This window comes from Rattus norvegicus, chromosome 12, assembly GCF_021556685.1.
Source record: "Rattus norvegicus strain SHRSP/BbbUtx chromosome 12, alternate assembly SHRSP_T2T, whole genome shotgun sequence".
NCBI classification, from domain to species: domain Eukaryota; kingdom Metazoa; phylum Chordata; class Mammalia; order Rodentia; family Muridae; genus Rattus; species Rattus norvegicus.
The window spans coordinates 45,580,890-45,598,389 of NC_141545.1; the positions used below are offsets into that span (position 1 = coordinate 45,580,890).

At 53.5% G+C, this 17,500-nt stretch overlaps 1 protein-coding gene across 2 annotated transcripts in view; it reads right to left on the minus strand.

Annotated features, from left to right (window-relative positions):
- Tesc (tescalcin) overlaps nucleotides 1–16,190 on the minus strand; it is a 33,813-nt gene extending 17,623 nt beyond the window's left edge. Inside the window, exon 1 of one of the 2 annotated variants that reach the window (NM_001398612.1) lies at nucleotides 16,030–16,178. In NM_001398612.1, the coding sequence (NP_001385541.1) occupies nucleotides 16,030–16,087 (58 nt within the window). In that variant the 5' untranslated portion in view covers nucleotides 16,088–16,178. Of the gene's footprint in view, nucleotides 1–16,029 lie in introns of both variants that reach the window. The other variant, XM_087578116.1, reaches the window with a different exon arrangement.
- Nucleotides 16,191–17,500: the final 1,310 nt, after the last annotated feature.

The window sequence follows — 17,500 nt, forward strand, 5'->3', positions numbered from 1 at the left end:
TCAGGGTCCTCCAGCCAGTGAGCACCTAACAGAGGGGAGGATGGACACAGGATGCTTGTGGCTGTGCTGTGGAAAGTGTCATAAACTGTAAACCACCCCGATGCCCAGCCACAGTAAACAACTGAAGTACAAAAGGTTTCTGAACCTAGCGGATGGCACTGTATTTGGTAATGAAACTGGTGCCAGATGTGATGTGGAACCAATGAAAACTGGACATGAAAGGGCATGGGTTTATGTTTCTACCCGAGCAAAACTCATATTAGGGAAACCCTTGCCTATGGGGTTAGGAGTCAGGGCAGTGTCTGCCCCAGGGCACAGAGTACTGTGATTGAGTGTGAGGGACCTTGGGAGCAGAGAATATTCTATATCTTGATATGGGTATGAGTGACTCAGGGGTCTCCTTGGATGAGTATGGGGCTGAAGAGATGGCTCAGTGGTTAAGAGCGCTGACTGCTCTTCCATAAGTCCTGAGTTCAATTCCCAGCAACCACATGGTGGCTCATAACCATCTGTAATGAAATCTGATACCCTCTTTTGGTGTGTCTGAAGACAGCTACAGTGTGCTCATATACATGAAAATAAATCTTTTTTTTAAAAAAAGGTGACACTTTTTTTGACAGGGTCCGATTTCTCCCAAGATAGCTTTAAACTTACTATTGTAGCAAGAGATGACGACAAAGTCCCTGATCCCCCTGCCTCCACTTCCTGAGCACGGGGATTACAAGTGTGTGCCACCACGTCCAAATTTAATAGGAGCTGGGGCCCAAACCCAATGCTCTGTGTGTTTTCTGATGCCCATGAGTCAATCAAAACCTTAATCCATCCAGAACTCCCCTGCGGAGGGAGGTGTGGGTCCCGAAAGTGAGACTCCCAACAAGTATGGAGCATGCGCATGTGTATCCCTGCTTCGTCCCAGCATCCCTGGCAACCCTGCAACCGTTCTGGCCCAAACGCTTGGGAAGAACCGGAAGTGCTTCTGACCTGGGACTGTTTTCAACATGTCTTTCTGTACCAAATCTGTACTTGCTACGTCTTTTACCCGGTGGTCTATTGCTGTGCTGGGTGCCCTGAACTGTGTCCACGCAGTCCTCTTTAGAGAGAATCTCTTGTGTTCTGTGTGGAAGCTTCACCTGTCAATAAAAAGCCGATGGCCTTCAGCTGACGCAGGAAATAGGAGGCGGGAGTTTCCATAAGGAGAAAGGAACCCTGGGATAGAGTCAGGCCCAGGAACAGCGAGTCAGGGAACAAGCCCAAACTTCTGGCCTAGGCATTTGTTTGTAAATATAGAGTCTCAGGGTCGTTATTTTGAGAACTGGGGCACGGGTTGAAAAGCCCATGGCTATAATCCCCCTGCCTCAGCTGCATCTTCAGCCATTTCTTCAGCACTCATACTGAAAAGGGCAGAACTGGGCTGCACCGCAATTACCAGAAACTCAGGCTTATTCTGTGCCGCGTGGCATCTGTACCAGGTGATGGTGTACACATTCTTCTGAGCAGAACAAACCCAAGGAGCAAGGATGAGTATACAGAGCCAGCCACAGAAGCTTGCCTGCCCAGTAACAAAAGCTAGTAACAACCATACGATGGAGAAAGTACCAAACCCCAGGAAACCACGGTCACCCTGCATCATCCTTGATTTGGAATACTATACAGCCTTGAAAACTTACTTGAGACACTTGATCTAGAATACTATACAGCCTTGAAAATTTAACTTGAGACAGAATCTTATGTATCTCAGGCTGCCTTGAACTCTCTCCTTGGTTGAGGATAATACTCCTGCCTTCACCCTCCAAGTGCTGGGACTACAAGCACACATCTCCACACCTGGCTTGTGTACTTCTGGGGATGGAACCCAGTGCCTCCTGCATGCTAAGCAAGCACTCTACGAACTGAGAGACCTCTCCAGCCCTTGAAAAACTATTCTAAAGTATCAAGAGTCAATATTTAATGTTCCCAGTGTGCCAAGGGGACAGTCCAACTAGCCAAGAGGATAATGCACATAAGTGCACAGAAAAAAAGCGTGACGGAGCTCATGGTGCTGGGACTTGAGACTTGTCTTTAGCCTCCCTGTGTTTCCCAGTTTCTCTCCGTACAGTGCGTAGGCATCAGCCGTGATGACATTTCCTGGCACCTGGCACCTGGCATATGGGACAGCAGACGCTCACAAAAATATTAATAAGTCATCCTTGGCTCAGTGCCATTGTCTGGGCACACGTAGTCTTGTAAAGGACATGCCTCCCTTCCTTTTCTCTCTCCCACTTTGAGACAGGCTCTCAGGAAACCCAGGCTAGCCCCCAACTCACTTACATAGCCAAAGATGACCTAGAACCCCCATCTGTACCTGAGAGCAGGGATTACAGGCATGAGCTGCCAAGCCTGTTAATGCTGTGCTGGGCACTGAACTCAGAGCTTCATGCATGCTAGGGAAATGCTCTCCAACGGACCTATAGCCCCAGCTCTTCATCCTGGACTATTTGAGACAGGGTTGTAACAGTAACTTGTATTCGCTAGATGTAATCTTCACCTCGAAGACTTGCTGCTGAATAAGCTCACCCTTTCTAGTTCTTTCTGAACTCTGGTTGGCTGGTTAAACTCAGCCGCTCTGGCTCAAAACTCCTCTCCAAGCTGATGAACTCAACCTAGCTTCTCTCTGCTTGGCCTCAAACAAGTCTGGCAATCTGTTCTGAACTTCTGGCTCCTCCTCAGTGTCTGGCTCATTCTTTACCTACAACCTGTCAGTGTAAAACTGTCTCAGGAAAACTGCCTCCTCTTCCCCCAATGCCTGCTCCTCTCTCCTCTTTCTTCTCCTTCTCCTCCTCCCCCCCTCCTTCTCCTCCTCCTCTTCTCCTCTTCTCCTCTTCTCCTTTCTCTCTCTCTTTCTCTCTCTCTCTCGCTCTCGCTCTCGCTCTCGCTCTCGCTCTCACTTTTCAGTAGCCTCTCTTTCCTGTGCCCTTCTCATGAGAGTTGGGTGTATTCTGACTCATCCTGTCAAATCTTTCTCCAATTCATCACTTTGCCTCTCAATCAGACATTACTTTCAAACATGCATGCTGGCTGCTTCCTTCTACAAACTAACTTTACCTTCACTGTTTGGGATTAAAGGTGTGTGCACGTCTGTATTCCAGCCAGAGGGGTTAAAGCCGTGTCTGTATTCTAGTCAAAGGGATTAAAGCTATGTACTAAGGGTGTGTCTGTACTCCAGCCTGAACACACAGACCTAGGCTGCCTTTGGGTGTGATCCCTGGCCAGAGCAGCCAAATTGCTGGATTAAAATCCCTCTACACTGGGGCTAGGGAGATGGCTCAGTGGTTAGAGCACCGACTGCTCTTCCAGAGGTCCTGAGTTCAAATCCCAGCAACCACATGGTGGCTCACAACCATCTGTAATGGGATCTGATCCCCTCTTCTGGTGTGTCTGCAGACAGCTACAGTGTACTCATATACATAACAAATAAATAAATAAATAAATAAATAAATCCCTCTACACAGGGTCTCACTATGTAACTCATACCACGCTGGCCACAAACTCACAGAGATCCACCTGCCTCTGCCTCCCAAGGGCTGGGTTCAAAGGTGTGGCCACCATGCTTGTGGTAAATCGTGCTTCCTAGAGTTTCTAATAACAGCTGACCCACGTGCGGGTGAAATTAATTTTAGGATTACATTTTCTTTAGTTCACGATATCTGAAATACTACCAAGTCGACATGTGACCCACATAACGTAATAACAAGGCCTCAGGAGGCCATGTGCATTCTGCTCCTCACAAGAGTGATGGGAAAGGTATTTCCAGCTCTGGGGGTGGGGTGGGAGGGATCATTTGATGGGGATCCCTGCAGCCTGAGACATGAGGGCATGGGGGTGGGGAGATGGCAGGGGGAGTTTTGCTGGCTTCATCCATTAGATAAGTTTTAGAACCTTCACCTTCAGGGAAGGTAGGATTCCTGGCAAGACCTGTATAGAACCAGAAAGGGCCAGGAACTGTGGGAGCAGCAGGTGCAGCGGACCCAGAGAGAAGCAAAGGGCCAAACACTGAGAGGCAAGTCAGCCAGAGGGGCCTGACCCTGCTCTCCTCAGAGGCTCCCTAAGCTTCCCTACCTCCCGCTGTGCCCAGCAGCCACACCACCTATATATGGATGTTTGACACCGAGGGGGGACTCTCAGGGTACGAGGAGCTGTGTGATTCAGTATCTCATAGACAGGCTAGGACTCTGCCCACACAGAACTCTCCATGAACGTAGAGATCAGCCCAGGCCCAGGCCAGCAGCAAGGAGAGGCAGCTCTGAGCCCCTTCCTTAAGCAGGCTCCGTTCTGCCGATCTGCCTGCCGCCGCCTCCTCTGAGAAAACAATAACACCTCCCACCTCCTGGGAAGTGGCTCCGTGGTGACATGCCCTCTCAGTCACAAACACTATTCACAGCTCTCCAAGGTGGCAACAGCCTTGTCTCCTGTGGATGACTGCATGAAAGGAGAAATGCATTGGGCTGTTCACAGTCAAGAGAGGCCATGGGGACCCTCACTGGCACACAGAGCATTGACAACATCATAGCCAGCACCAAAGCCACCTGGTCCACACCCGGTCTACATGTCAAGTGATGTACCAGGTGACTCCATGGGAATGGAGCAGGACTCTTGCTGGGCAAGGGGCAGGAGGAGAGGATAAAGATGGGTAATGGGTGGGTACAGAGTTTAATTGGTGGTGGTGGTGGGGTGATGGAATGTTCTGGAAACCGAGATGGTAGTTTAGAACACTGAATGCATTGAATTCTGTTCACAGTAGTTAAAATGGTGAGTGTGTATGTGTATATGTGTGTAAGTATGTATATATGTATGTGTGTGTACATATACAAGAGGGTGTACTTGTGTGCACATGTACTTGTCTTTACATACATGTGTATATGTGTGTTTGTGTGTATGTACCTGTATGTGTAAGCACACATGTGTATTCATAACTGTGTGCACATGTATGTACTTGTCTTTATATATGTGTGTACGTGTTTGTGTGTATGTGCCTGTATGTGTGTGCACACATGTGTATACATAACTGTGTGCACATGTATGTACTTGTCTTTACATATGTGTGTACGTGTTTGTGTGTATGTGCCTGTATGTGTGTGCACACGTGTGTATACGTAACTGTGTGCATGTGTATACATGGGTGTGCTTGTGTGTGCGCGAGTGTGTGTATATGCAGGTACATGTGTGTATGTGTGTGTGTACGTGTGTTTATGTGTGTATGTGGGTGTGCTTGTGTGTTTACATGGGGGCCTGTGGGAAGGGTGAGGTCAACATCTGGTGTCTTCCTCTGTCACTGTCAACCTTGGGTTTTGAGCCAGGGTCCCTCACTGCACCTGAGTTCACAGATTCAGTCAGCGGAGGACTGGCCGTGGAGCCCCAGGGCCCCTCCCCCTCTGCATCCCCAGTGCTGCGGATAGATGTAGGTTTTTACCGCATTTTACATGAGTACCAAGGATTCAATTCAGAGCCTTGTGCTCACAGGTGTCACTTTACTGACTGGGCCATCTCCCCGGGCCTAAAATGGCAAATTTTATGTCACATGAACCTTGGCTCCAATTGAAAAACAAACGAACAACAACAACAACAAAAAAAAATCAGCGTCTATGTAGCTGGTTAGAGAAACAAGTCATTAGCCTGGCCATGATTGGCTTGCGGTGCCCTACAACCCCAATCTTCAGGGCTGTTCTGCTGAGCAGCTCGGAGCGCTACAGGGAGGCCACCTGGGGCTCCAGACACAGCAGTGACTAATTCGAAGCTAGGGAGGGAGGAACGGAGACTGGGCTTCCGGAGCCTCCTCGCAGGGGATCCTGTGCCAGCTGCCCTCTCTTGTGAGCACCCCTCCTCCACCTGCTGCCTTGGCAACCACGCCTCGGTCGCGCCCACCCAGTTGCCATGGACTCAAAATTCTACCAAGGATGCACCTGGCCTTTTGAAAATGGTTTTTCAAATCCAACCGGGAGCACAGACCCTTTTCATAGAGACTTCGGGCCCGTGCAAAAGCTACCAACTCCCCGGGGCAGAGCCGGCCTAGCCTACGACGTCTCTGATACGCCCTCCACTGTCACTCTGGGCACCAAGGGTCCTGCTGGGGACACTGTGGGCTTCTTCTGTACAGAACACATCCCTGGGGGTGGGAGGTGGGGAGTAGACACGATGGGTGGACCGCCTTGGTCCTGCCACGTGCCCGGTGAGCTCGCTGCGTGCTGAGCGGATGAAGCAATGCAAGACGCTGTAAGAGTGGGAAAGCGCGGCTCCGAGCACCACAGTTGGGGTGTGCCCGCCTCCCCCCAGCTCTACTCTGCTCTTTACTTTTTGCCTTATAGCAGGAATAAAGAGAGTGACAGCCTGACTCAGGCAGGAGCTGAGCCAGGGCTAGGCAAGCTCTCCTCAAAGTGCAGGCAGCACACCCACTTCACCGCTGAGGAGACAGGGTCCCAGAGGCAGTGAGGCTCCCTGAGGGTCACAGGACTCCGAACACCACAGGTAGGGCTTGTTCTTCCTGCCGCTTGCTGCGCTCTGTATCCAAAAGCTGAGAGCACCAGAGCGAGGGGCACATTACATTTCTGCATTACGAAGGAGCCATTCAGAAGGGTGGGGGCAACCTCCATCCATGCAGACATTCAGAAAGTGGGCGGAATGTGACAGCACCCAGGAGACAGCCGCGCCCCGCCCTCAGAACTCTCTCAGCTAACTTATCTGAGGCTGAATCAAGCGGCAGTAACTTACCTCACATGCAACCTAAACCAGAGTGAAGTCAGAGAACCAGGCCGGGCTTATGAGAGCTGCACAGGCTTCACCTGACACTCCAAACACGTGGCCACTGGAGGAAACCAGTACCCACCTACATAACCCGCTAAGCTTAGAAGGAACGGCTTTCCCTGGGCAGGGCCTGGTTGTACATATCTATAAATCCGGCATTTAGGAAGCTGAGGCTGAGGCAGGAGTATCTCCAGTTCAAGGACAGCTCAGGATGCCAGTCAAGAACCGGTCACAGGGAGGGAGGAGGACATACCCAAAGGCCAGAAGCAAGGAGAGACTGAGACCGCACAGGGTCATGAGCTGAAGTTGCCGGACAGTGTTAGAATGGCTACAAGCTCTGATGCCGAAAATGGAGGCTTTAAACCCACTGAGAGACCCACCTGGCCTTGGGTCTGGGTAAACTTAAGGACCCCACAAAACACTGACATGCAAAAGGTAGCCATCCACACCCAGGGGGTCGGAGGACAATGTTTCCGCCACTCCAAAGCCGGTGCCGCACGCAGGTCAAAAAATGCACAGTGCTGGAAAACATTCCCGGACTGCACGCGGGCACGTACGCACATGCGCACACGCAGCAAAGCACTTTCCACTGAACCTCCCAACCTCAGTCCCAAACTGAGTCTACATAGGGAATGTTTGCAGACTGGTGAGAACCCCGAGAAACTTAACAGGTGCAGAGCACCCTGGAAATTACTTCTGTGGCTCAGGACACACAGGAGCCCTGTGAGAGGGAAGGAAAGCCCAGCAGGACCTGAACTCAAGATCAGGCCAAACCACACAAATCAAAGCAGGATATTCAAACTCTACAGAGTGAGCCTGCAGACGATTTGTAATTAGAGTTTTAAAACTTTAGTGGGCATCTTAGGGTTAGTTATTACTGCCCAAAACAACTTGAGGAGGAAAGGGTTTATTCAGCTTACATTTCAACACCCCTCTTCATCACCGTAGGAAGTCAGGACAGGAACTCAAACAGGGCTGGAACCTGGAGGCAGGAGCTGATGCAGAGGCCATGGAGGGGTGCTGCTTACTGGCTTCAGTACAACCTCAGGGGTTGACCAGTCTGTTTTCTTACAGAACCCAGGACGATCAGGCCAGGGATGGCTCCACCCATAGTGGGCGGGACCCTCCCCCATCAATCACTAATTAAGAAAATGCCTTACAGCAAGATCTCACGGAGGACTCTGATTTGTATCACATTGATTTAAAACTAGCCAGCACAATGAGTAAAGGCTACAACTTAGCTGGAGAGAAGAAGGTAACCTAAGAAAACGAAGCTCGGGCTGGAGAGATGGCTCAGTGGTTAAGAGCACTGATTGCTCTTTCAGAGGTCCTGAGTTCAATTCCCAGCAACCACATGGTGGCTCACAACCATCTGTAATGAGATCTGGTGCATTCTTCTGGTGTGTCTGAAGACAGCTACAGTGTACTTACAAATAAATAAATAAATATTAAAAAAGAAAAGAAAACGAAGCTCGCTATGGCTCAGAGCAATAAAGAAAACATGAAAAAAAAAAGGTAAAAAGGTCAAGAGGTGTTCAGAAGACAACAACTAGATCCAACATATTTGTAACAAGAACCACTGTAAGATCACTCATAGAGAAGCAATAATTTTTGTGATATGAAGATATGAATCCTTTTTAGATTGGAACAGCATAATCCATTCCCAGGCACGATTGTATAAAAAACACTGACACAAATTTTAAAACAGAGCAAGAATAAGTCTTAACAATAACAACAAACAACAAAAACCCACTAGACAAAACCTCAACAGTAATCCAAAACAGAACACTGGGAGCAGGGGACCGCCTAGAAAGCTAAAATTTTATACCCAGCCCAATGTTCATTCATAGACACCAGCAGAGGAGAGTTCAGTTTATAAGACCCTTGCTGGGAAATCTATGGAAAAATGTATTGAATGAGATGTTTGCCCAAAAGGATAATTAGCTAGCTTGCAGGCTTCAGAAATAAAACCAGGTAGCCAGACTAAATTAAGCACAATGGGAGAGATAATATCTCACTTTTGGCACGCTGAAGATAAGAGGACATTATGGAGTTTGGATGTAAAAACTGCCACGCAGGGCTAGCGAGATGGCTCAGAGGGTAGAGGTTCTTGCCACCAAAGCTGTGCTGTGGGGTATGCACCCACACAAGCACTGACCTGCACAGGCAAATATAATTTATGTTGGAATGTGGCCAGCTGCAGAGGTAATCACCCTGTAATTACAATGATTTAAAAGCCTTAGCGTCCTTTTTCAGGTGCATGTTTCAGGTGCTACTTTGTGAAAGGGTGAGGTATCTTAGAGATGGGGCCCAAGTGGAGACACGAAAGTTATTTTATGTAATAGTTTGTTTCCAGGCAGGGTCTTATGTAGCCCAGGCTAGCCTCAGACTCCTTATGTAGTTGAGGATGACCTTGAACTTCTAATCTTCCTGCCTTCACCTCTCAAATCCTGGAATCGCCACACTGGTTTTATTTGGTGCTGGGTTATTGGACCCAGGGGTTCCATACATGCTCAGCAGGCATGCCATAGGCTGAGACTGTGTGTGTGTGTGTGTGTGTGTGTGTGTGTGTGTGTGTGTGTGTGTGTGTGTTTATATTTGGGTTTTCTTTTTTTTTTTAAAAGGTTTATTTATTTATTATGTATATAGCATCCTGCCTGCATGTATACCTGCAGGCCAGAAGATTTCATTACAGATGTTTGTGAGCCACCATGTGGTTGCTGGGATTTGAACTCAGGACCTCTGGAAGAGCAGTCAGTGCTCTTAACCTCTGAGCCATCTCTCCAGCCCATACTTGGGTTTTCAAGACAGGGTTTCTCTGTGTAGCCCTGGTTGTCCTGGAATTCACTCTGTAGACCAGGTTGGCCTCAAACTCACAGAGATCCCCCTGCCTATGCCTCTGTAGTACTGGGATTAGCAGCATGCACCACCACTGCCAGCATTTATTTTTAAGGCATCTACTTTGTTTTTTGTGGTGTTGGGGACTGATCCAAAACTCTCTCCCACGTTAGGCACGTGCCCTCCCACTGCGCTCCCCCATGAAGTCTCCCTGATGTGTCTTGAGCTCATCTATCACATGAGATGGGGAGGAATTTTCCACTTGGGGTATCACACCAGTGCTCAGAAAGTTTGTATTCGGGAGCCCACTAGATTTGAGATGGATACTTAGCCCACACTTGCCTATTCCAGCTGTGGCCCTTGTGGTAAGATATACTCCACAGAGGGCCTTGAGGCACAGCTAGACTCCTCATGAAGGGGCTCTGGGAGGCTCAGCCTCAGCAGCAGTGTCTCTGCCTCCTGCCTCCTCTTCTAGAGGACCCGAGGCCCTGGCATGGCCTCGAACACTTCCTGTCACCTCGCAAGTGGAAGGCCACTGCTGACAGCACGTCTGTCTGCAAAGGTCATGTTGCGGGGACAACAAAGAACCTTTTTGTCCTAGTGCGGAAGGTAATGGCTGCCACCGATGGAAATGCCCAGTCGACCTTCTGGCTTCATGAATTAATGATGAAGTTGGAGGAAGTGACAAGCTGTCTGGTACCCCTGCTCCTCCCTCTGGCCCTAGCCTGCCTTCTTCCTAGAGCAGCAGGTCCTTCTGAGATGCGCAAACCCCACATCCCTTAGCTTAAGGCACCAGAGACCAAAGTACTTTGGGGATATTGGAGCTCATCTGTGCTCACGGCACTGTCTGGCCTGTCATCTAGCCGTCTGGTCTGTGTCACCCAGCCGGCTGTATGCCTGAGCTCTGATTAACCTCCCTGCTACATCCGGGGGTGGGGGCATCAGCTCAAAACAAAATAGCATGCCTGTACTGGGCTGGGTGTGTAGGCCGTGTGGGAAGGAACACCGGGAAACTCATTACTGCAGGTCCCTAACTCCAGCAATTGCCACCTGCTCTCTCACAGACAACACAAGTTTGAAGCAGATGTAAGCCACCCAGGAAGCCTCCAGGAGACAGAGGGGGCGACTCCCACTCCAACCTAACTGCCCAGCACTAAACACGCTTGAACATTCCGTATCCCTCAGAACCGGTGCTATCATCCCTGAGGCCCAGAATAACTCAGTACACCAGCCTGTGGCTGTAACATGCAGGTCTCTCCTGGGCATGCCAGGGACCCCTGTGGTTGCAGGCTCTGTCCTTTACCTCTGGGGTCTCTGCCTCCCTCCCTTCCTTCCGCTGCACCCTACCCCTGCATTTGAAACCTCACTAGAGGGGCTGCTTTGGACTCCAACTCAGCATCTATGTGACCATGGGCTGTCACACTAGGATCCCGACCCGACCCTCCATGAACTTTTCCAGGAGGGGGAGGGGGAGGAGGGAGGGGGAAGGGGAGGGAGAGAAGCTGCTGGGTGTGGTGGGGAACTCCTTTGGTCCCTGCACTCAGGAAGCAGATGCAGGAGGATGTCTGTGAGTTCCAGGTCAGCCTGGTCTATAAAGACCTTCCCAAGACAGCCAGGGCTACACAGAGAAACTCTGTCCCAGAAAAACAAACAAACAAACAAACAAACAAACAAACAAAGTAACTCATCTAATCTCTTCCTCCATTTTCTAGAGACAGCCCAGTCTCAAACTCATGCTCCTTCTGTTGGGATAACAGGTGCCTGCTTGTTGTTACCTCCTAGACACAGATGGATTCCCATGTTCTTGTACTGGAACTTAGAGAGCTGTGGGGTTAGCCCCCTTTTGTGAGGCTCCCTGGGAGGGTCTGCTGCTGAGGAAGGAGGCTTTGGCTGACGCTCTCATGCCTTAGTGGGGGGCAGAACACAGGAAATGCCAGCCCCACCCGTGCCAGCTTACCCCCTGCACCTCAGACTCTCGAGCTTCTGTGGGACAGAGGTCCCGCCCATCCCCCACCCCCCATCCAAGGTCTGTACACATAGGGCTCCTAGGCAGTGAAGAAGCTGCAGGTGCCATTGCTGGGAGGCTGAAGCAGGAGGGTCCTGAGTTCAAGGCCAGTCTACAACGTCTCAAAAAAAATTTTTTTTTGGTTCTTTTTTTCTTTTTTCTTTTTCTTTTTCGGAGCTGGGGACCGAACCCAGGGCCTTGCGCTTCCTAGGCAAGCGCTCTACCACTGAGCTAAATCCCCAACCCTGGTTCTTTTTTTCGGAGCTGGGGACCGAACCCAGGGCCTTGCGCTTCCTAGGTAAGCGCTCTACCACTGAGCTAAATCCCCAGCCCCTCAAAAAATTTTAAAATGGTGAGTCAGGGATGCAGCTAACTGGTGAAGCACTTGCCTAGCACGTGTGAGGACCCCGGGTTCCAGCCAGAGTTCTACAAGACAAAGAGGATTATGGCCTCCTCAAGGGTAGAACTCAATAGAAAAAAAAAAAGCAGGATCCAGGCCCCCCAGTGGTCCTTGGTCCTTGGCTCTCCCCTGGAGAGGAGGCTCTCCCGCTCGAGCTCTCTCTCTCTCCCTCTCCCATTCCCTCTCCCCACTCCGTCCTCCTCCTCTCCCCCACCCATCCATCTGCAGAGCCTCTATGACCTCATCCATGCAATGGGCCAGCAGCATCCCCACAGGGCCCTGGAACAAGTCCTAGTTATTGACTCCCGGGCTACTCTTGGCGCTGGGCAAACAGCATGGCGTTGCCAATGTTGCCATAAGGGCTGAGCTCCGGCCCAAGGTTCTGCTTCTTCTGACAGCTTCTTGGCCTCACTGCAGGTCTGGAGACTGAAGGATGGACCCCCTGCCTTTCCCAGCATCCTCCTGTCTGCCTTCAATCAGGAGCTCTGGAGTAGAGCGGGGCGGGGGGGGGGGGCAGGGAGCACCAGGCCAGCTCAGAATCCCGAGGGTCACAGCCCTGACCTGATGTCCCTCCTAGATGGAAAGAGGCTGAGGTCCTCAGTTGCTCTGGAACAATCTAGGTGGGTGCTCAGAGGGAGGCCTGAGACAAGAGTCAACCAGTTCTCACTGTGGAGGGAGGCGGGGCGGAGCCTTGGGTGTGCCCTGTGGGGGCAGGCAAGCTCCTGAGCTCCCTTCAGGTTTTCCCTGGGGTGACTCAGGCTGGCGGGGACAAGGCCTGTAGCGGGAGGCAACCCTGGTCTCAGCGATGCTTTCTGGAATATAAAGAGCTCAGAAACCCCCTCCCCTCACGTGAGCCTCCCGCGGTCTCATTGCCAGCAACTCCGTGGGGGCAGGCACATTTTAGGGGGAGGCAGGTGATGGTCTGAGGTGGGAGCGGAGGAATGCGTGGGATAAGGGAGACCAGGTCTGAGGGTATCCACCGAAGCTGCATGGGAGCGGCCAAGCAGGGAAGTTTTCTGGAAGGAGGCAAATTCTCTCAGGGCCCTAGATGGTGGTGGGAACTCTGCCCTGAAATCTTAACCCAAGAGGAGGTAACAGGAGGATTCTCCCATATAAATAGCAAACATTGATCAAGATGGTGCAGAGTGGAGGGGCAGCGAAAAGCTTGTGCAAAGGTCCTGGGGTGAGGAAAGTTAGAGCAATGCATCATGGGCAGCGGTTCCTGCCCCAGAGGTCACAACATGGTGGACAACTCTCCCTCTCCCAACCCGCCACTCCCAGCTGTGGTGCTGTGAGCAAAACGCTGTCCCTCTCTGAGCCTCAGTTCCCCTCAGGAGAGGAAACGGCCTTATCTGCTTCCTGGAAGATGTGGGTGAAGACCTACTGGGTGTTGTGTAAAGTTCTAGGTTCCTGTACACGCGAGCCCAAGAGCAGTGGTGTCCAACTGGCCGTCCGAAAGTTCTCACATCATGATCCTGTCCAATCCCACGCCACGTCCAGTAGCTTCCTCGCTAATGTCACCTCCCAGGTCCACACAACTGCTCAGAGACGACGCTCAGGTGGGGCACTGAGGCTCAGAGAGGCAGTGACCTGCTGAATGTCACACAGCAGGGATACAGGGACCAAGAGCTCAATATGGCTCTGAGAGCTGGGAAGCACTCTTGCTACGTCCATCTGACAGGAGAGGAAACTGAGACACAGGAACACAAGGGACCCCTGATGTTGGGCTGCAGTGCAGCCTGAGCCTGAAGGACTGCTGTGTCATCGGCCAATCTCACTGACCAACTGCCTCCTGCCACAGGGCCTTGGCACCTGCTACTCCAGTGTTCTGGTCACTGTCACATGACTGGCTCCTTAGTTACCGGCCTATCCCTCCCCGCCTCGCTCTCCCCCCCCCCCCCCCCCCCCCGTTTTCTGTTCCTGGAAACTTAATGCCAATGAGGTGGATCTGTGTGCTGTGCATCCTGTTTGGGAATATTGACTTCTCTGGGTCACCTCCACATCCTCTAAAATCCTGAAAAACTCTAGTCCATAAAGATTTGCCAAATGGGTGAAAGTGCTCAAACCATACCTGCCACCTTCAGGGCCTGTGGGACCCTAGGAAACACTGTTCCTGGGGTTGTGGGGACCTGGGATTCTCCCCTCCAACTCCTTTTAGAAATGAATTCTGAGCCCAGGCAGCAAGTGAAGAAGCCACCCCAGCCACCTCCAGGCAGCCACTGAGCCTGAGCATCTGTCACCGTGGGAGGCTGGGCCCAGGAAACTGACAAGGCTCCCAGCATGCCTTGCAGCCCGTCACTGTCAAACCCACAGCCCGCTGGAATTCCCCCAGAAGGCCCTGGGTGCTGCTCCGGTGGGGACCCAATCTGCGGCCAGAATCCCAGCTCTCCCCACACCAGCTGGGACAGCAACTGGCAATAGGTCAAACTGAGTCAGAAGTGGGCGGGGACTCCTGCCGTCCTCCATCACGTGGGCCTCGGGACAGGTTTATGAAACTTTTGGTTTGTGGTCAGTAAAATGAATTCAGAGAGAAAATACAAAAGGGGGAGGGGGAAGACGCTGCCCTGCAGTCCCAGAACTGGGGAGACTGAGGCAGGGCGTGTCCCAGATCACAGCAGCCTGAGCCCCAACGTGAAACCGTGCTTCAAACAGCAGTGCACACTGTGCATACGCGATCACACAGCGTGCACACACTTCTGTTGCCTTCAACACAGTGCTCACACTGCTTGCCTCCCACACAATGTGTATATACTTCCGGCTTTTACACGGTGCGCACACACTCCTGCTTGCCTTGCACACAGTGTGTATACACTCCCGGTTTTTACACAGTGTGCACACATAGTCATGCCTGTACATATCGTGCACACACTTCTGTTTACCTCGCACACAGTGTGTATACACTCCCAGCTTTCACACACTGCACACACACCTGCTGGTCTCCCACACAGTGTGCACGCTCACCGCTTGCACACAGTGTGCACACACTCCGGGCTTGCACACCGTTCCTCTTGCACCCGGTGCGCACACACTCGCGGCAGCGCACCTACAGTCGGCGCTCGCCGGGACCGCCCCAACGGCGCGCGCCCTTAGCGGGCCGAACAAACGACTCTCGCGGATCCGCTGCACACTTCACATACCGTGTGCGCGGTGTAGACACTCAGCAGCTGGGGACTTTCTATGACTTCACCGGGCTTTGGGGAGGCGGGTGCCAGCCGGATCCCCTCTCGGGTGGGGCTGACCGGGGTCTTTCAACTCAGCAGCAACCTCCTGCCGCAGCATTCCCGGGGCAGCGCCAGCCTCCCATTCCTCAGAGGAGGCAAACTGAGACCAGAACTGACGGGCCCAAGGTCACACAGCCCTGGCAGAACTAACAACCGGCTCTGTCCGGCCACCGAAGCAAGCTGCGCCCACGCGCAAGTCCAGGTCCCCCCGTCGCTTCCGAGCCCAGGGTCAAGCGCGGGGCGGACCGGCGCTTCCCCCACGCGCGCCCCGCCCGGCCTCTGCGGTCCGGGGAGTGCGGGCTAGCACGGAGGACTCTGGGCAGAGTGCCCAAGCCTGCAGCCGGGGAGCGGGGACACACGGGGAGGCGGCAGGGTGACCCCCGCCTAAGGTCACCGCGGACCGCGCGGCTCCTCCGGGTCCCGCCACTTCCAAACTTTCCTCCCCGCTCATCCCCAGCCGCAGACTTGCGGGTGCACCGCGCGCTCGGCGCTCTCCCGGGCTGCCAGCCCTGGTAGCCGCGCCACCTGCCCGGCTCCGCCCTGGCCCGGGAGAGTCTTGGGTCATGTCGCCTCCCGGGCCACCCTCCCACCAAGGCCGGGGTCCCCGCCAACCCCTCCCGGCGGCGTCGCCCGCACAGCGGCTGGCGGGAACCCATCTGAAGCAGCCGGAGAAAGAGGCACAGAGAGGGCCAGCCACTAGCCCAAGGTCACACAGCGCGGCGGCGCGAAGCGGGGCCATGAAAGCGACGGTCCCCGCCGGCGAAGGTGCCCAGCCACCGTATGGTACTCACAACCGGTCTTGCCCTCGAGCTCCCGCACCTCCTCGGACGCCGAGTGGGCAGCGCCCATGGTGCGCCGCGGGGCCCCGGGCGCCCCACGCAGGACGGGGACTGCCTGGGCTGCGCTGAGCTCGAGCCCGGTGGAGACGCGGGGACAGCGGCACGGAGCCGGTTCCGCGTGGGGCTCGAGCGGCCTCTTATAGCGGCGGGAGGCGGAGCGGCGCGGTCCTAGCGCTCGCCCGCTTCCCTCGCGGCCGCGGGGGCGGGAAGCGGGGGGTGGGGTGGGGGTAGACGACGCAGTTATGCCCCTGCCGCAACCCCACGGGATAAGCTTGCGAGCAGGGAGATCGGCATCCTTCAGTCCATTTTACCGGGTCCAGAGGCGGAGCCCCGGCGACCCGGACAGAGGAAGGGCGTGCGAGTGAGCCTGGTCTGAAAGCCGCGGCCCCGCACGCCCTGCACCCAGGTGGGCGCCCAGAGGAGCGCGCGCCACCGGTGACAGGCGTGGACTGAGTGGAGAAAGTGGGACCCATGGGTCCCGGGGACCCGCTAAGCTCAGAGATAGGCGATCCTGACTGGCCAGTCCTGCTACTGGTCTAACCACCGTTCCTCCATCTCCAAATGGGGCGCGGTGAGATGCTCATGGAAGGGATCACAGGGAGAAAGGCGTCGGGGTACCGTGGGATCCTTTGCAGTTGACGAAGGAGGGGCTGGTGCTCCCAGAGAGAGAAATTCAACTTTAGGGCTGTCGGGCTATGCCCTGCTCTGCTTGGTGACGTCCGGCTTAGCTGCTAAGGGTTTGTCCTGGCTGGAAGTGCCGGGTCCCCAGGATCTTTGACCTCGCTAGTTCTAGTGGTGAGGGCGCCCACATCCTTGGTGCTGGGGTTCTCAGGAGCCCACTCTAGCCAACCCAGGACCTGGGCCCTGGGAGCTCTTGCAGCCCCCGCCCCATCGCTGAAACCCCGATTACCACCCACTCTGGGCCTCCGGGGAGCTGGGTCTGTCCCTGGAGATCCTCCCAGGAGATCGTCCCTGAAGGTCCTCAGTCCTCCCTGCAGCCGCCCAGAGTTTACGGAAACTGTCCCCACTCCCGAGGCAAAGGAAGTGGGGGCTGAGGGGTATTGCTGTTGAGTAGGCTGGACCACCTCAGGGGGATTCCATTTGTGGCTCCAAGAATTCTAAACCCCCAGACAGACCTTTGTTGGGAGGAGGGCAGGAAAGGGCTCCCCAGGTCCCGGGATGTTGGGGTTCCTAAAACTTCCCGCGACCTAAGTTTCGTGTCTGGATCCTGGTTAGGGCTTCTTGTCAAAGAGGATCTCCTCCGTGCTTGATCTTTCTGCCGAGACCCCGTCTTCCTCCGGGATCCAGATCTGTGTAGGCCTGTTTTCACCAGGCTGGGGTGTGGTCGCCAAGGAGAGCCTGCACCTGCACCCCGGGGCTGTGAAGAGTCCTCAGGAAAGACAGTGACGGTTTGACTGGTGCA